At 33.2% G+C, this 19,024-nt stretch overlaps 2 protein-coding genes across 2 annotated transcripts; one reads left to right on the forward strand and one right to left on the reverse strand.

Annotated features, from left to right (window-relative positions):
• Positions 1–334: 334 nt before the first annotated feature.
• Positions 335–14,464, reverse strand: LOC131850589 (guanylate cyclase soluble subunit beta-1). The gene is made up of 15 exons (XM_059200876.1): positions 14,319–14,464; positions 12,845–12,867; positions 12,250–12,323; positions 11,593–11,693; positions 11,080–11,198; positions 10,543–10,698; positions 9,729–9,882; positions 8,880–9,034; positions 8,112–8,246; positions 7,275–7,357; positions 6,569–6,739; positions 5,722–5,959; positions 4,707–4,844; positions 4,135–4,292; positions 335–1,058 (listed from the first exon to the last, which is right to left on the reverse strand). Exons 2-15 carry the CDS (start codon positions 12,845–12,847, stop codon positions 938–940), a joined length of 1,806 nt encoding a protein of 601 aa, XP_059056859.1. The 5' UTR covers positions 12,848–12,867; positions 14,319–14,464; the 3' UTR covers positions 335–937.
• On the forward strand, positions 1,545–3,754 carry LOC131850588 (uncharacterized). The gene is made up of 3 exons (XM_059200874.1): positions 1,545–1,936; positions 2,322–2,555; positions 3,055–3,754. The coding sequence occupies exons 1-3, from the start codon at positions 1,807–1,809 to the stop codon at positions 3,711–3,713; spliced, it is 1,023 nt and encodes a 340-aa protein (XP_059056857.1). The 5' UTR covers positions 1,545–1,806; the 3' UTR covers positions 3,714–3,754.
• Positions 14,465–19,024: the final 4,560 nt, after the last annotated feature.

Raw genomic sequence — 19,024 nt, forward strand, 5'->3', positions numbered from 1 at the left:
TTAAGAGAATTTGGTTATTCTTTGATATAATACTTTAACTACATGTAGATTATACATTTTAACTAAATTGTTTTTCGGATTAGATTTTTGAGAACAATTACCAGAGAATTTGGTTATTATGTAATCTAATACTTTACTTATTTGTAGATTATACATTTTACCTATATTGATTTTCGAATTAGATTTTTAAGAACAATTGCCAGAGAATTTGGTTATTATTTGATAGAATATTTTTTACTATTTGTAGATAATACATTTTAACTAAATCAATTTTCAATATATATTTTGATGAAAAACATTTTTTTTAAATTGTTTATAATGAAAGTTGTTAAGTGGAAAAAATAGACATTATCTTATTAGGAAACTCCTTAAATAAAGGTAATTACACCAAAAAAGCATTTCTTAATCCTTTCATTACATATGCTAACAGATCGATGAGTATATTGTAGATAGTTTTTCTACATCAATTTTAATATCTAATAAATTCTACATTAATAATAATATAGGTAATGATATTTTATTTAATAATGAGAGTGCATCTATAATAAAAACTATTAGTAATACAAACTGCCATATATAGGACTACATTACTATTCAAGAGATCACTTTCCATAAACTTAGCATTGTCAGCATTACGTCTAAAATTAAAATGCAAACAGTTTTAAATATAATATCCGAAAGATCATTGAAAGTGTCTTAAGTAGTGTACTAAAAAAAATAGTAATCACGTAATCAGATTTCTATCAACCTGTCACTGAAACTTTGAATTCTAATATAAATAGTGAAAGTCAAGATATTCTAACATGTAATGTACGGCTTCCGTCGTTCTTCTTATCATAAGAGACCCTTTAATAGCCAAAGCTATAGATGCTATTAGATTTCTATAATATAATGTGCTTAGATAATTTGATGAATTCTTCGACCTTGCAGATTTCTCTTACATCTTCTTCCTGGTGAGGAACCAAGTCTGCATCGGTTCAGCTTTACCCTTCATGGACACGTGGCCGCGGTATGTCAGCTCAAATTGATCGTCATGGTTGTCCTCACGCATCAGGTAACTGTAAAAAAATATATTTTGGTTCAAATATATGTGCGTCTGTATGGGTACATGTATGACCTACTTAACTATAGGTCACCAATCACTCTAGTAACTTCCCAAACTTTGCATTTACATTTGAAAGTATATTTTTTTGCTAGGTAGAAATATATTTTCTAATAGATCATAGTTTAAAGGTAGATTCTAATGTCTTTCTAAATTATACAGGTTTTGTCTATTACGATTAAAGATTGTGTAGTGGCATAGTAGAATTTAAGTACGTAATAAGTATTAAGTACAGTACAGTCATAATCAACTGCTTTTCATTATCCCATATCATTTGAGATCAGAGCAATATAGTTTCTCGTCTATTCACCTTTGCTATCACAGTTAATTTATTATTGAGCAGTAATTATTCATTTATAAAACCAAATACTTCTAAACAGAATTATGTATATAAAAAGTATTTATATACCAAAGCTTAAACGTCAGTGTAACAACGAAAATGTCGTAAATATTGTGATGTGCCTCTACTTATAACATAAGGCTTCCCAGCACAACCGAATGCAAGACGATTATGCACTTTTAAGTATTCTACACAACCGTGAGGGTGTCTAGTAACTTGCTGATAACTCATCATTAAAGACCTGACTGTTTCCTTTAATGGACATCATAAGAAAAAAAGATATTCAAAATTTTTAACATAAACTCAGGCAATTAAATACTTAGATCAATAAAAAATTGTGTGGTTTGCGGAATACTTGTGAATAATGGATACATTTATGAAGTTTTATTTCGAAGAAGTGTTCTGTAATATAAATCGGGATGGTTTAAATGAGAGGTTCAAAAGACGGGAGCTTGTTGAATATTTCAACACAGTTATCACTGGATGTGCTAGAGGTTGTACAATTATTTCTACATCCTTCCTTCAGCCTGTTTTTTTTTAAATTAGATATCGGTCTCATAAATAAGTGTTAAGTTTTGCTTTATCAGATTTCATAACTCATACTTGCTTAGACATTGGTTTTGGAGACTTATCAACCGTGTCAAACTATACGGTGTATCTGATCATAACAAAATTGTCTATTCGGTCAGATAAAGCCTACTCTTCCGATGCATGAGCTTTTTCACTTTCATATTCTACCTGATAATTTATATTTCACGTCCTAGAATATATGTATTAATATAAAATATTTTAATACAAATTTTTAAATGTACAGTTTTTTACTATTATGTAATGCAAAAAAGCCTATTCCTTCGCTAATACATAACATTTTTTTTCCAGGTCAAAACTTATCAGATAGCATGACATGCAAAAATTTGGTACTATCCACACTAAGGTATCATAATAACTGCAAAATGAATAATGGCGATGTTTGCCTCATGGGCAAATATCATAATCTACTGTATATTGCTATGAAGTTGGCATTTGATTGGAGTCTACAAGATAATGGAGTAGTGGCTGCGTTACTTGATGAAATATACACATGCGAGAAGACATTTGAGAGAATATTTTTAGGTAAACAATATTACTTTGTAAATAATTACTTTTTAATTAATTGAGGCAAATGAGCACTTGTAATACCAGTGAAAGTTTTGGCGTGTTGCCGGCGTCAAGGAAGGCATATCACACATTTTTTAAGGTTGTAATGTTGTAACTAAATTAAATTTATCAGATTTAGTTAGAATGAACACTTACGCTAATATTCAGAAATATTAGACTTGTGAGCTCGTATACGGAATCTATTTTATAATGTTTTATTTCGATTTTCATTGGAAAATACGGAGTGAGTTTATAATTTAAATCTTTATAAGTGACCTTAAAAATTAGTTCTATAACTTCTTTGTTATTACCAGTTGAATTTTCTTTCTCTGCATATAGTACCTCAGATTTGAACATTTATATTCTTAATTCTTTTTCAATCATACCACCATACTGTGGCTGTCAAGTTAACATCTAACTCATTTGAATACAAAGTTAAAATAAAGAGTTATTCAAGAAATTTCATAATTTGCAGGAGCCATATTTGGTACATCAGCACCTCATTTTCTAGCTGGTTGGAAATCTGACTTCGCGGATAAAGAAGAGAATGTCCACGCATTAGTGTTCTTTCTAGATCATGCTACAAACGCTTGTCTTGAATACACCGAAGAAAATATCACATATCGCTTTATAGATGTACCTTTAGAGAGTTGTGGGAAAGCATCGCCAGTAAGAGTGGTCATACAAATGGGATTATCGGAAATGCTAATGATTCTATTAAGGTTTGGAGCTAGAATCGCAAGTGATGCATCTACGAATCCTGCTGAATCTATTTTAGACAGGCTTAAAGAATATAACAGGGTATATCCGTACGAACTTGTATCGTGTTTGAAATTAATATTACGAGCAACACCTAAAATAGAATTTACAGTAGATAAACAGGTTTTCAAGGATTTGGAGCTACCAGATGATTATAATTATCAAAGAAGAATAGTTTTGGAGAAATATGGTGAAATTCTTGAAGATCGTTTGATACCCAGTTCAAGGTGTGGACTTAGGCCTGTAGAGTTGAAACATCTTTGCAGATGTTGTGTAAGAGAAATGTTATGGAAAAATTTCGAGTTACCATTCGGTATACAGAAACTTCCGATTCCGGTGGCTTTAAGGAGATACCTTGATTTGTGTGACGATTAAAGTTTTTATATTTACATATCTTATTTATTATTTGTGTAGAACATGATTATATCCTATTGTTTATATTATATTTTTTCAAACATAAACTAAATAATGTTATTATTTCGGATTCTACTGTTCTCTATTTAAAATTAAGGAATACGTAAATTTTGCAGCAATGCCTTTAAAGTGAGAATAATTGTATGGTCTAATGGTTTACCTGACTGCTTTACTTCCCGCGGTCGCGGGTTCGATTCCTCGCAAGTTTCAAACATATATATTCATGTATGAGTGTTATTGTTTGTATTGATCTGGGTGTTTTCCATGTACATTGTGTAGGTAAAAAATATTACGTTCATAATCGGCTTAAATGCTATACTACTTAAATAAATTATTTTTAATTTCGTTTGATACACAAAGTATAGAACAGTCAATATGTTACCTGTAAGTATCCTCGCTCACGTTGATAGTGCCCGGTACACCGGTGGTTTCACAACGGCTGGTCAAGTTCACTGTGTTCCCGAAGAGACAGTAACGCGGCATGCGGTGACCTATAACTCCAGTCACCACCTCTCCAGAATGGATGCCAATGGTAATTCCCTGGATCACACACAGTTACAAAGGCTTGAAACGTTTTTGTCAAATTATTTCTATTTTCCATGTACACATGCTAGACTTAATAATATCAAACAGATATTAATAACACCAAGAACTCCTCAGTTTACAAAGGAATGATAATGGAATGGTATACTCGCCTGCGGTAACGGTTTACGCTGGCGGGGCATCAGTGAAGGATAATAGGAATAACATGAAGTCAGGTGAGTTAACCAATCGTGGCAACTTTATCAGGAATTTATCACGATTTTTTTCTTTCACGCAAAAACTACTGAATGGATTTTAATGAAACTTTACCATAATATAGGTTTTACATCAGAATAACACAGGATATAAATTTCATGCGGATGAAACCGTGAGCATAGCTAGCGTTGTATATTTATAAATAAAAATACTCACAACAGGTTCGCCATCCACGGTGACAGTTTGCGCTAGATCTATCATGTCCAGAGCCAGGAGCGAAATATGTTTAGCATGTGCTACTTTGTATTCAGGTAGTCCTGACACTGCCATGTACTTGTCACCCACCGTCTCCACCTGGTTGAATGGAAACAGTCATCAACTACTACCAAACTAAAGTGCGATTTACTGTATGTGGAGTCGTGAGTTATTAAGAGAGAAATTTGAAGAGGCATGTACTCACCGTTGCATCTTTATATATATACTCAAATATTCTATATTTAAGTATTAGAAGTATCAATTCAGGAGTAAGAATAGAAGTAGTAGAAGTAGTAGTAATAGCGTAAGAATTTTAATTTATTTCCAAAAATAAGACTTATTTATAACATTAATACTAAATTTAAAGACAAACTTGCTGTTCCTAAGTATCGCTTGGAAAAAGTCATGATCAAGATCTTTTATGGGACCATAGAATAAATATATTAGATGTTGGTGTCATACAAACTGTTTTAGCCGATCCTTCAAACGGTGCGGCTAAGGCAATTTGTTCACTGGTGAGGTAATGGAGTGATTAGTTTTAGGGTACAATGGGACTGGCATGTACTTAGATGGTACAAAAGTCCCTGAATTTATAAAGAAATATAAAAAACAAAACTTTTATGGGAATGGGTATAACATTTTACAATAAGATACCAAAGGATATACTGGAATTATGTGTAGGTAATTTAAAAACATCTGTTAAATCATATTTATTGACTAAATTTTCATTTAATGTTAGACATAGACACCTATATATATAATATAAAGTAAATAAATTGGCTTTTAAAAAAAAGAAATTCTGTTGAGTTTCTTGCCAGTAGTTCTCAATTGAATCTGTATACTGAACTGGTGGGAATATAAAAAAATATTAATACAAAAAACTTGGCTTTCCCTAGTGGCTAAAATATCCTACATGAATATATGATTTTTGATTATAATTTTGATTTTGACTATGTGTAAGTAAATTTATAGTTACCTTATAAACATCTGGACTCCTTTTCGGATCAGTCAGGACATCGAATGCCGTGTACAGATCATTGAGCATCCTTACAATCTTCATAGCACCTTTATGGTCGGTGTTGTTGGCGCAGTAATTAGCGAATCCCACGATACCACTGAACAGCAAGGTCACGGGATCGTATCGACGCGCCTGTACGGGCCGTCGGTGTCGGAGCTCCGATGCTACGCTGATGGGTAGCACCGAGTATAGAAGACTGGAAGAAAGATAAACATATTGCTATTTTTTTATGATTCCAGAAATATGGGCATTTTTTGAAATCACAAACACTACGTTAATTCAAATATAGACGACGGCCTCGGTGGTCTTGCGGGTTCGATTCTTTGCACGGCACAAACATTTGTATTCATAAGTATGATCATACAAAACACCCAGCCAGATACTATTTGCAAAAACTTTAATCAGGTTGTTTGCCATTTCACTTACAATAAAAAAACAGTAGTTAAATTGACATAAAGATTTCTTAATATGTGCATACAGAGCCCGGCTTCGTTTACTTACAAGCTAAATTTAAAGGTTTTTTTATACTATGATGGTAGAAAACAAGCATATGGCGCATCTAATAGTAAATGGTTATCGTAGCCTATGGACGCTTGAAACAAGGGAGGCGTCACGTCCATAGTCACGCGTATGCCGACTCTTAAGAAATCTTAGGGTATCCTTCTTGAAAAACAAAAAATGTGTTTTGTAAAATAAGTATGACCATCAAAGTGTTTTATATGAACAATATAAGACACGTTGTTAATGAACAATATAATTATTAAATATTTAACCACACTACTACAACTACACTTAAAAGACTTACCGATCGGTTTTCTTTTTCTCCGAATCAAGTTCGCGGAAGGTCTGCTGCAGCTTGTCTGTCAGGACCTCCAGGTTCTGGGTAAGTTTGTAGTCAGCTTCGAACTGCTCTGACATGAGGACCAGATCACGGGTCGCGTCGTGCAGAGGAATGTCAGAGATACAGAGTCCTCGACTGTAAAACGGTGAAATTATTAAAAAAAACTCTGATTCCATTATTTATTTGTCGCAATTTTCCGTTAGGACAGCGCTCTCTATAAACATACAACATATTATAGAATGCAAGCGCCGCTAGATGGCACTGTACAATACAGTAGTATGCTTATGCTTTGAACCCTGATACTGATATACCACGTCTTAGAGCGCTAATAAGTTCAGAAATGAGCACCAAAGATTCTTAATAGTAAACTTATATCATAATGGTCCAACACACCGATAATTAATGACAAATTGAGTTTAAATTTTTCAGTACAAATCGGAAATTTCATAATTTAACCAAAATATTATAAATGCGAAAACAACTCTGTCTGTCTCGTTTTCACTCCAAGACTACTGAACAGATTTTGATGAATTTTACAGTAATATAGCTTAGACATCAGCTTTGATTTAAAAAGATTTTATGTAAATTAGGTGAAAAATTAATGATAAACGTCAAGTAAGTGTAATGCAGACGAAGTTGTGCGGGTCAGCTAGTAATGATTTAAAGTTACCGTGTGAGATCATCGAGATTTGTTACACTGGGGTAACACTGAAATACGACCACATCAGTTTCAGGAATGTACAGCATTTGACCCTGAAATGTACAAAATTTATTTAATATTTCCATTTTGACTATATTTTTGCATTATGCTATATTTTATCTGAATTGTTTGAGGTAAATTAAGTGCTCAATCGCTGATCTTCAGTGGGAAACATCGTAGCTAATTATGAGGAATTCACGACTCTGGGCTAATTGATTTGACTTCATCCACATTCTATCGTCCACCACGCCCTGCCAACGAATATCCTTAGTTAAGGGGGGGGGGGGGATCCCACTGTCAGCAAAGTACCATGTTAGGTCGACCTCAATGCGGTTCCCCCCTGGAAACCATCGTTATCAATTTCTGGTAAATTCGTCACGATGGGCACACTGACCTACATGCTCATCTTATCATCCTCCACTGGTGCCCCGCCAAGTAAACAGTAAACCGTTAGCGCAGGTGGGTTAAAATAGCAGGGTATTTGATGAGTCTTTTAATCAAGAATTAGAGGATTTTTTCTCTTATGGATGATAATGGATTGGTGCACCAGCCTGCACTAGCCATTCACCTAACGGAGAATTTGAGTTTCGATTCATTATCAATTTTTCACAATCTTCATAGGCTCAATATTTTTTTTTCTTTTTTTATTTATTACTCTTTATTGCACCATAATAGCCATATATCACGAAAACTAACGGAGAATTTCCAGAGTTGGATCATGATTCATTAATTATAATATATTTTTCACATATCTTCATAGGCGAAATAATATATAAATATAAATAATATAGTTTAATATACACTCACTTTCAGTCTCAATGGAGCTATTTCGTCATGGGTTGCATCACTGACGCTCATCTCCTCTGATTTGGTCTTCAGCACGTACACCGTATTGATATGAGATAAGACGTTTGCGAACGTCATCTCAAGATGCGGTCGAATCTATTAATATAGAAAATATTATATTAAACTGACTAAGCCTATCCACGGATCTCCAAGGGTGTATTAAGATTAGGGTAGTTAATAAATTACACTAGAAATCATTCCACAGTAGTAGTGCTATATATGTATATATACTAGTTTTTGCCAGCGCCATCGCTCGCGTTAATTTATCCCCTTAGGGGTGGAATTTATCAAAATCCTTTCTTAGGGGATGCCTACGTCATAGTGCCTTTATGCATGCAAAATCTCAGCCCGATCGGTTTAAAATTGACAAAGTTTCATACAAACTTTCATCCCCTATTTCATCCCCTTGGGGATAGAATTAATCAAAATTCTTTCTTAGCGGATGCCTACGTTATAACATCTACCTGCATGCCAAATTTCAGCCCTATCCGTCCAGTGGTTTGGGCAATGCGTTGATAGATCACTATGTCAGTCAGTCACGTTTGAGTATATATATTATTGTATATTTAGATTTAGAAAGATAGTTTACAAAATCCCATTTTTCGGACTACCCTAATTCTGTTGGCCGCAACTGGCGCTGGCGCTAAAAATGTCAAACCTATATACTGTATAGACAGAGAAAATCCCAGAGTTATTATTATTATCTATTAAGTGAATTTTTGTACTGACCGTATCCAAAACATCCGTGATCTTGCATCCAGGCCTAGTGACTCTTGGTAGCAGACGGGAGACGGTGCGTCCAGCTTGAACGATGTTTAGTTCCCGATCGAACATCAGGTGGAATGGAAACACGCGGCAGAACGTAGCTGGACTCACTTTGGGCTCTGTAAAGTGAGGGTAAATTGTATATAGAGATCAAAGGAAGGCTTGGTACTACGGCGCCTGTAATAATTTTATCGCTAACTAAGTGCAAGGATGTGATAGTGATATTACAGTAGACGTCAGAGGCGATGGATACTGAGATTCAGCCCTAGCACGCACGGGCCCCACGGCGGCATACACCCGTCTGACGTCATGACGCCATAATAGCTATGAGCTTGTTATAGATACTGTAGATAGACAAAATAAAAAAGCGTATTATTATTACTATTATTCATTTATACATATATATATGTATATATATGAATCTTTGATCCTTGATGAATCCTTATTTCCATTAATCAAGGCATCACATGGCCGGAAACGGATGAAAACGCGGTACCTCTGGACCGATTTCTCTAATTACTTTTTTTGTTGTATTTGTTATCAGAAGGTACTTATTAAAAGGGTCGGCAACGCGCACGTGTCACCCCTGGTGTTTCAAGCGTCCATGGGCTACGTTAACCATTTACCATTAGATAGGCCGTATGCTTGTTTGCCACCATAGTAGTATTAAAAAAAATGTGTTTTATAAAAAGTTATGTTATTGGCAATTAATGAGCACTTCTAGAGAATTACCATCTAATGCATTTGTTTCAGATGCTAGATAACCTTGTTATACTACAACCTTATAAAAATAAGTGACTTATCATTCTGTACCTAAAGACAATGTCTCAATCTCGGCTATCTCCGGCGCGCACACCCGACCAGTAGTCGATGTCTCCGTGATAAGGAACTGGACATGGTCACATTCTTCCTTAGACTTCAGCAGTTCCACCTTCACTTCAGTGTTGTGGAGTTTGCTGGCCACGGTCTGTAATTTCCCAAAGGATTCTGGTATTACATCAGCACTAGTGTTCCGCCGCGACTTTGGCCGGGTGTTCTGAACTGTGTTTTGTATATTAACATAATAAATAGTCTATATAAATAGTCTCTCTGGGCTCTGTAAATTTAGTTATATTTATTTATTAGAAAACCATCAGGATACAATCCAATATATTAAATTAACAGTACATTTCTAGAGAATCACAAAAACAGTTATGTATTTTTTTTTCGAATTTTTCTAACGCTATTATTCGCCGCTTGTCTTTACAGCTTCGCCGAACGATAGCAAGTGCAGCTGGCACTTCAAGCGGAAAGACTTATGGAGTGGCTCTAGGCCAACTCTTGCCTGACGGATTCCACTTTAGTCTGAGGACACCGCTAGAGATTCGGTGCTCCGGACTTACAAGGATTATTTAAAAGAGCAACACACAAGTTTCTTGCTCGTTCTTCTTGTGATGAGACAGCTTTCCGAACGAGTGGTAGATAAAAAACAAATTGTTATGACTATTCAAAAGTGCTTAAATTAAGTTTATTTGAATAAATGATTTTCTATTCTATTCTATTCCGCTCAGGTCATCATTTCGCACCTCTTTTGAATTAGTCGGAAAATCCTTGGTAAATAAAATCATCCTACGATTTTGACGTTTACCTTCACAATCCCAATAACAATATGCTCCAGTCCCGGTCTATCGGAGTAGTAGTGAAGAACTAAGGCGCCGTCCTCGGGTCTCTCCGTGCATCTGAATGATGGTGATCTCATTCCCGGGTACAAAGTTCCCAGATGGTCGTGCAGACCATCTAAGTTCTGTAACAGATTTAGCGACCAAATCAGCTAACTTAAAAAAAGAGGTCATTAACGCGAGTGTATATATCACACCATATCTTCGGAACTTATTAATTGATTTTGACTATTCTTCTATGGTTAATACTGCCTTATTGCGTGCGCATGTTCCTAATATTCATTTTAAATTCATTAAGAACTGTTCAAACATTTCTTCTAGAAAAGGTACCAAACAGGTAATTTTCAGATTTATGTATAATATCAGTCTGGATTATTTGTTTTTCTGCTGTATTTCATTTCTCATTTGGTACTCCTTATCTTCAGCCGCAAATGTAGATTATGTTTGGCTGATGGATAAAAATGTTGACGAAGATTTAAATTCTGGCACACTCTTATATAACTAACCTGCAAAAAATCACGTGGCGTAGCACCGAGAACCTGCAGAATTTTATCATATCCCGAATCTTGGCAAAACTCAAAGAAGGTCTTGCCAAATAACTCCAAAATGGAATCGGCTGGTATTTCTGTGAACAAAACAAAAATAGAAAACTTGTAATGTCATTTTTGGGAGACATATTAAAATCTAGCTGTTCCCGCGACTTCGTCTGCGTAGAATTTAACTTTATTTTACTAAAATAAAAGTAGCCTATGTTACTCCTTATTACATCAGTTACCTTCCAATAAAAAGTCTCGTCAAAATCGGTCAAGCCATTTCAGAGATTAGCCGGAACAAACAGACCGACAGACAGACAGACAAAGATTATAAAAAATGTTATTTTGGTATATGTACCGTATATATATTCATATGCATGTAGTAAAAAACGGTTATTTCATTTTTTTAGAATAATAAAGTTTAATTCCACGCGGACGAAATCGTGGGAACTACTAGTAATATTAATATAATTAAAAGGTACTGACGTAGAACCTCCACAGCTGCTGTTATCAGATTATAAGTAATCTCATCTTCGTATATCTGTCTCACCAGGAAACTGCCTTCCATGGACACGTCAGCCTTTTTCCTGTGAACAAAAATACATAAGACACATACATTACGTATTTCAGACAGAAAATCATTTGTAGCAAGCAATTTCTTATCAGACAATAATTATGTTTTAGGTGGAAAGAATGGATAAGATAAAGAATGAATACATTAGAGGAAGTATGAAAGTGGCGCCGGTGTCAGAGAGGTTGAAGAGTAATGAGGATAATATTTTAAGGAAGGTGTTACATATGAATGTGGATGGTTATAATGGCAGAGGAAGGCCGAAAAAGAGATGGATGAACTGTGTGAAAGATGATATGGTAAGAAAGGAAGTAAATAACGCGATGACTGCGAACAGAGATGAATGGAAGAGAAAAACATATTACGCCGACCCCAAATAAATGGGATAAGGAAGAAGCAGATGATGATGATTTATTCATGTAGAACATTTTAGCCGCTTATGAACGTCAAATTTTTTATTTTATATTTTTTTCCCTACCGTCCAGTCAATTGAGAACTGGCGAGAAACTCAACTGTATTTCTTTTTTTTTTCGGAGAGAATATATTACTGTAATTTGAGCTAAATAACTCACTTGATCGTCTCCCATGTTTCCTTGCCAAAGGAATCAGTCACCAACAGCTCAAGTGCGTAATTAACGAAGCCGTACTGAAACATAAAAAAAAAAACATAATATTCACGGCAATATTATATAACTAGAATTATAACTATAATTAGTAAATCACGGGATCTTACCACGTTTTATTTTTGTTGATAAATAATGACCGCGTCAAACTTAAAACAGTATATATACAATTATAACTTAGATATAGAAACTTAGTTGAGTCCATTTTGTAACAACTTTTTATACAATCAACTTATTATTATTACATATATAATAAAATGAATAAAAAACAGTAATACCAAAAATATATTAACCTGCCACATCATTGAGATTGGTAAAAAGAGCTTGTGTATGTACCTATGGGTATTAGACAACTGATAGAAATACTTAAAAACATACTTACAAAATAATACAGAAAACATCAACGTAAACAATTATAGTCATTATACTCATGAATAACAAATGTATGCATCGTGCGAGGAATCGAACCCGTGACCGTCGGATGTGATGCAGATTAAAAATGGGATCTAAACTATTCTATTTTATTTAAAGCCCATAAACTTACCATTTCTTCTTCTTAAAGGTTCACTGTAACAATATAAATATAATTAACAGATATGGAGATATAATTTAACCTAATATGTATTCGCAACTCCATCTGTTTGTTGTTGGTTGCAAGAAAAATGTCCTACCTCATGACAGGTCTTTAGGTCAAATTAAATTTGGGCTACATTAAGATCTTATCAGACGTATTGTTGTGAAACGGTACCAAACAGACACTATCCTTTATAATATTACTATGGATGCCTACTAAATATTTACTTCTCTAGCACAATTTTTCATTCAATTGCCAAAGAAAATACACGTACCAAAATGGCTACTAAATGATTGTTTATTTTTCATCAATGGAAAAAACTGATTGTTCTTTAGAGTGGGTAGCGAATCTTGCGTTCACTGTTAGCGTAAAAATATATATTTTTTTTATTTTTCCTTAAGTACTTTGTTTTGATAAATCTATACTAATATTTATAATATTGGCTGCAGCTAGCTATTATAACTAACTAACCGGACAATAGCAAGTGCAGACGGCACTCCAAATCCGCGGAGGGACTTATGGAGCGGCTGAAGGCCAACTCCTGCCTATGGATACTTTAGTCTGAAGGCACTGGTAGGGGCTCAGCTAAGGTTGTAACTTCGATCGTCATTTGAAATAGACGGGGGATAGATTCAAGGGGTGAGAAATTGTATCTGTCTGCCTATTCAAAACTAGGCTTTTTAAGATTGTAATGCAATTTCATATGGGGCATCTTTTTTATTTTATATCTCAAATTTTTTGAGAGTGTAAAATGGCGAATGAATATATGAATTCTGCAGATTACGTCAAAATGTATGATGTATTTGACGCATATTAGGTACTCAATTTATTAATCTATATATAGCCGTAAATCGCAGCTTTATCAGTGCAGAATATTATTAAATACATGCAGAAATATAATAATAGTTGGTTTCATAGAAACCTTCAACAACTACTTTTAATGTATTTCGATTATAACGACATCTATCTTTTTATGCTGAAAACAACAATAAGCATTAATTTGGAGTGTTCTGCTCGTAAATTTTTGACTATTGAACACTAGATGGCAGTACATATTCGTAATACTACATCGTCGCTCTTAATATATTATTCATTTAATAGGGAATAGGAATTAGTAATAACATAATATTGTTTATAATTTCCAATTATGTGATAAATAGCAAATAAAAAAAATATATTATAAAGACTTTTAAACAAAAGTTAGAAAAAGTAAATTTGTTATTTATCTTTAAATCAATTGATCACAAATTTGAGTAGGTAGTAATGCAAATCACTGAATTTATAGTAAATTTAATATTTGCAATATAAATAATCAACAGGTATAATATTACCAACATTGTTTCAGAACAATAACAATTTATAGGCACACTTGCAAATTTACACCGTAAAAAGTAACAATAGGTAATTATCAATTAGGTATAACTGATTTTTGGAACAAACTTACCTCCTTGCTTGATTGTTATGTAAATTATTGATTCAAATATTATTAGATGGTATAACCAAAACGAAGCCGTACAAATTTTACACGTAGTTTGTTATTATAGATTCCACTTACACTACAATAACAATTCAAGACATCACTGTACGCGCCAACGGTTTGGCGCAAACTGACTGACATTTTCCCGTTTGGATCGGTGTCGGCACAGATTAAAAATTATGTAGTGATTTTTCTTTCCTAGTTTAAGTCTACAACGTACTATATGATATTGTTAGTATGGATGCATATTAATAGTTACAATAGAAGGTAAACAGATAATATAAATAATAAAAATAAGACGTCGTATAATCATTTTCAAATCTACTTCATTTTTGTGTACTCATAGTGACATCTGTTTTCTTATCAAAATAACTTATTTAACGCTACTTCATACTAGATGGCGCTACTAACAAGTCCAAGCAGGAATCGAAAATACAGAATTGAAATATACCGTTGTCGTAGTAAGTTTAAAAATACATAAACAGATATATTAGAATATACTATAATCAGAGATTAAGTTTTCTATTACTTTTTAAGTAATTAGAATGGCTAATAAACTGACGGCCCATCTGATGTTATGTGATTACCGTTGATATACTACAAGAATAGCGCTTTTGATAACATGTCGGTGTCATCATGAGATTAAAATATTATTTGTGATTATTTTCCTGTATTTTCACTGCCTTATCCTTATTTTTCGACATGCGAAAATCTAATGCCAATGGATTCAAGGGGAACCGCGTGGAGGTCGACCGATAGGGCAGGGCTAACAATGGAGCTATTTCTGCCAATTTCTAATCACTTAACACCACTAATATATTAGCTTTTTCTATAATTAAACTAATTTATAATTAATTAACTAATTTACGATATTAGTATATATTATAAATGGCTGAAGATTGAGTCAGGATGTTCGCGGTAATCTCGTACGATTTTGAAAATTTTTGAAATTGATTTTAGTGTTGGATAGCCCATTTATTGAGGAAGGCTATAGACTATTTAACATCATGCTACGACCAATAGGAGCGGAGCGAATTATAAATTACAGCTCCGAAATACTTTACCTTGCCGTTCTTTTACCTTGGTATATTGTGCATTGAAGTTATATAAATAAAAATAAATATAAATGTTGGAAAAACTGAAAAAATATACCGCGAATGGAGTTGCGCCTATCAGTTACTATTATATATAATCGGATATATAATTGATAGAAGACAATAATTAAATAACATATTAAATATTATGTTATCCACAGTATAATAAATTATTATTCTAATACGAATTACAAAATTCTAATGTAATCACAATGTTTCGTGTAACTATAAAAATTACGAGCAGGTAAGTGATGATAAAAAAGGGGAAGAAATTCAATTACATCGTGACGTTTTATGGTAATTTGTACTAAATAAGGGATGAACATGAACGGGCATAACAAAGAAATAAAAATGGTGGAGATGGCGCAGAGTAACTAATTTGGGATTAGTTACTCTGTATATAGTATGGGAAGTACGGATGACTGATAAACAAGAAATCCACTGCTTTTTAATACGAATTATTATATATATCTCTATTTAATATTACTGTAATTTTGACCAAGACTATTTAATTGATCGTCTCCTATGTTTCCTTGCTCTAGGAATAAGTCACTAACACCTCTAGTGCGTAATTTACGAAGCCTTACTGTAACATAGGAAAACCTAATAATATTCACGGCAAAGAATGGTACACTTCTTGCAACATTTTTCTATTTATTATGTAATTGTAATTATTATTACATATATATGTATAACATACATAATAAAAAACGGATGAGACATAAAGTGGGATAACAATGTGAAACAACGAAACCAGAAAAAAAAATATATCTGCCTGTCTATTTGTTATTATATAATAATCTCTTTAACCGCTGGACTTATTTTAACGGGATTTTCACTCGTAGATAGTTAATGTTATAAGGTGTCCTTTTTGTGCATTTTTATTTTAGAAAATTTATCTATTTTGAAAAAAAATCTAAATTTCGGATTAAATCGCGGCTAACAGCCAGTAATTTCCCAAAAAACATTCGCATTTCCTCTTGAATGTGATGGAAAGTTATTTTTCATCAAAGCGGCGTCAACGTCATTTCAATAATTAATTTTAAACATAATTCACGACTTGAATTTGTAATTCCTTTTGTAATGTTAATCACTTTACGTTGTCTGTACAAACACCTACTCTACGCTTATTTAGGAAGCGTTATAGCGCTATCTTGTTCATTATTTTGGCAATAAGAGGAATAGGGTTTGAATTAATAGTGTAATAAATTTAGTATTTAATTGAATTAGTACTAGTTTGTATTCACACACTTCAACTTAAAAATGTAAAGTAACAAAAAAATTATTAAAAAGAGCAACACGCAAGTTTCTTGCACATTCTTCTTGTGATGAAACAGTTTTCCGAATTAAGGGTGGATTAAAAAAAAAATGAGATGACTATTCAATAGTGCTTCAATGTAAGTTTATTTGAATAAATGATTTTCTATTCTATTCTAATAACATAGCTGTATCAGTTATACATATAGGCTATAAGTCCCGCGGGTAAAACCGCGGGCACAGATAGTACATAATATACATAGAAATTACCCAGATTTATACAAACAATCACACTCATGAATACAAATGTTTGTACCGTGCGAGGAATAGAACCATCGCAAGTAAGACGGTATGTTAAACCTATAGACCACCGAGGCCGCTAATATAATAATAGTTTTTCTTATATATTATATTTATTTCATGTATAGATATAGCAATTAGTTACGTTTTCATTATAATATGCATACATTACTCAGAGTACTCTATTTACATTCAAATGACGTCTCATTTACTCTACCTCATCAGGATAAAAATGATTGTATTAGGAATAGATAATTTCGCATGTCCATATGTCGTTCTAGTCTAAACAAAGCGTACCTAATCAGTATTAAACATCAGGAGTGAAAGCCTTGTGTATATGTACGGTGGTTTGACGAAATGAACTGCCAGAACGTATCACTAGCATTTCCCTAATAGTCTAGGAGATAGACTGCCAAAATTCTACTTTAAAGTAGATTCAAATTTAATCATCTTTCATTTATAAAAAAACTCTTATAATGCTATTTTTTCGACTAACAAGATAAATATAAATTGACGGCCTCGATGGTCTAGGTTTAGAACACCGCTTTACTTCCAATGGTCGCGGTTTCGATTCCTCGCACGGTTCAAACATTTGGTTTAGGTGTTTTCTACATATATATATATATATTATGTATGTATTTATGAAACAATATCTAACAAATCTAGACAAGATTAGTTGGGGACTAGATGTTTTTGTGTTATAGGTAATTAATAACTGTTGTAAATACTTAGATATATATTATTTTGTAAATACAAACATAATGTACATTAACAACACCCAGAACGATACAAAGAATCACATACTCATGAATACAAATGTTCTTACACAAAGGTATACACGCTGAAAAGTCTGCTTCGTCTGTTCGAAACTCAGTTTATATCCAACTAGCTATGCCCGCGACTTCGTCCGCGTGTTATAGTGACCTTGACCATATAAAGAAAGAAAATATTCAATAATCTAACCCAAAAAAACCCAAAAAAAAAAGTTTCATCGTTCTAACTCCAAAAATAACGAATTCAAAACAAATTTTTATTTCCTATTTTATTTTTTAGTTTTTTACAAACTTTTTATGTTATATTTATTTTTATTTAATCTGTTGATTAAGATGTTGTCTAAAATATAAGTTTCAAACGTTTGGCTTTAAAAACGACAATACTACCATACAAATTATCATCTCCCCATTCAACCCCTTACAACCCTTTTTTGTATTTGCATTGCAAAAAGTAGCCCATGACCTTTTTCAGAGTCTAGACTATCTGTGTACCATATTTCATCTGTTCAGTAGTTTTGGCGTGAAAGCGAGACAGACGGACCGAGTTACTTTCGCATTTATAATATATGTAAGGAGTAAGGAGTAAGGATAAGAAAATTTTGATTTTGATAGAAAAGTAGCAAGATATTTTTTCTACGGAATGAAAACTTTACTTTGCTAGAGTTATTTTGTGCTTTCAGAAACTATTATAACACCTCTGCCGTACAGAACACCGCAGGCGAAATAAGAATTCCTAAGTAGCACTATTGCGGTTTTGCAGTGTGAAACTTAATATAACGTGTTGGTTGGAAGAATTTTACGGTGCAATGGGTATCCCTTGACTGCAATAAAATTATACACTTATTTTAAAATATAATAGTTGTGCTCACAACAGAGTAGGTACGTACACAAGTTAGATCAAATCTGTGAATATTTAAAGAATACATTTAAATTTCAAAAGTCTAGTTTTTTAGGACTTTTAAGAAAGAGGGGCTGCTCTATTGGGAGCTGCACACTACTTATTATATACTGGATACCACATCTGCTTTCCACATGACTGACTGCAAGATTTGTAATCGTAAAAAAAAAGTTTTTTTTAGTAATATTCCAAATGTCAAAAAAAATTAATGACTACCTGATGGGACATCACGTTATCATACCGACTGAAGAAAGCGGAATTGTCGTAACTTGAAAAACACAACTTTACAATTTTTTTCATATAGATATGTTTTTGTGTTAAAAATTATTCATCATTCATACATTTATTGAG

Source organism: Achroia grisella, unplaced genomic scaffold, assembly GCF_030625045.1.
Source record: "Achroia grisella isolate CSIRO2021 unplaced genomic scaffold, CSIRO_AGI_Agris_v1 utg777, whole genome shotgun sequence".
NCBI classification, from domain to species: Eukaryota; Metazoa; Arthropoda; class Insecta; order Lepidoptera; family Pyralidae; genus Achroia; species Achroia grisella.

Excerpts from the sequence above, each read along its gene's own strand:
- LOC131850589 (XM_059200876.1), bottom strand. Across the intron at positions 9,035-9,728 it reads GATTGAGACATTGTCTTTAG|AGCCCAAAGTGAGTCCAGCT; the intron begins GTACAGAATGAT and ends CTCACTTTACAG. Across the intron at positions 4,293-4,706 it reads CCGTGGATGGCGAACCTGTT|GGAATTACCATTGGCATCCA; the intron begins GTGAGTATTTTT and ends TGTGTGATCCAG.
- LOC131850588 (XM_059200874.1), top strand. The coding sequence starts at position 1,807 with ATGGATACATTTATGAAGTTTTATTTCGAAGAAGTGTTCTGTAATATA. Across the intron at positions 1,937-2,321 it reads TATCACTGGATGTGCTAGAG|GTCAAAACTTATCAGATAGC; the intron begins GTTGTACAATTA and ends TTTTTTTTCCAG. Across the intron at positions 2,556-3,054 it reads ATTTGAGAGAATATTTTTAG|GAGCCATATTTGGTACATCA; the intron begins GTAAACAATATT and ends CATAATTTGCAG.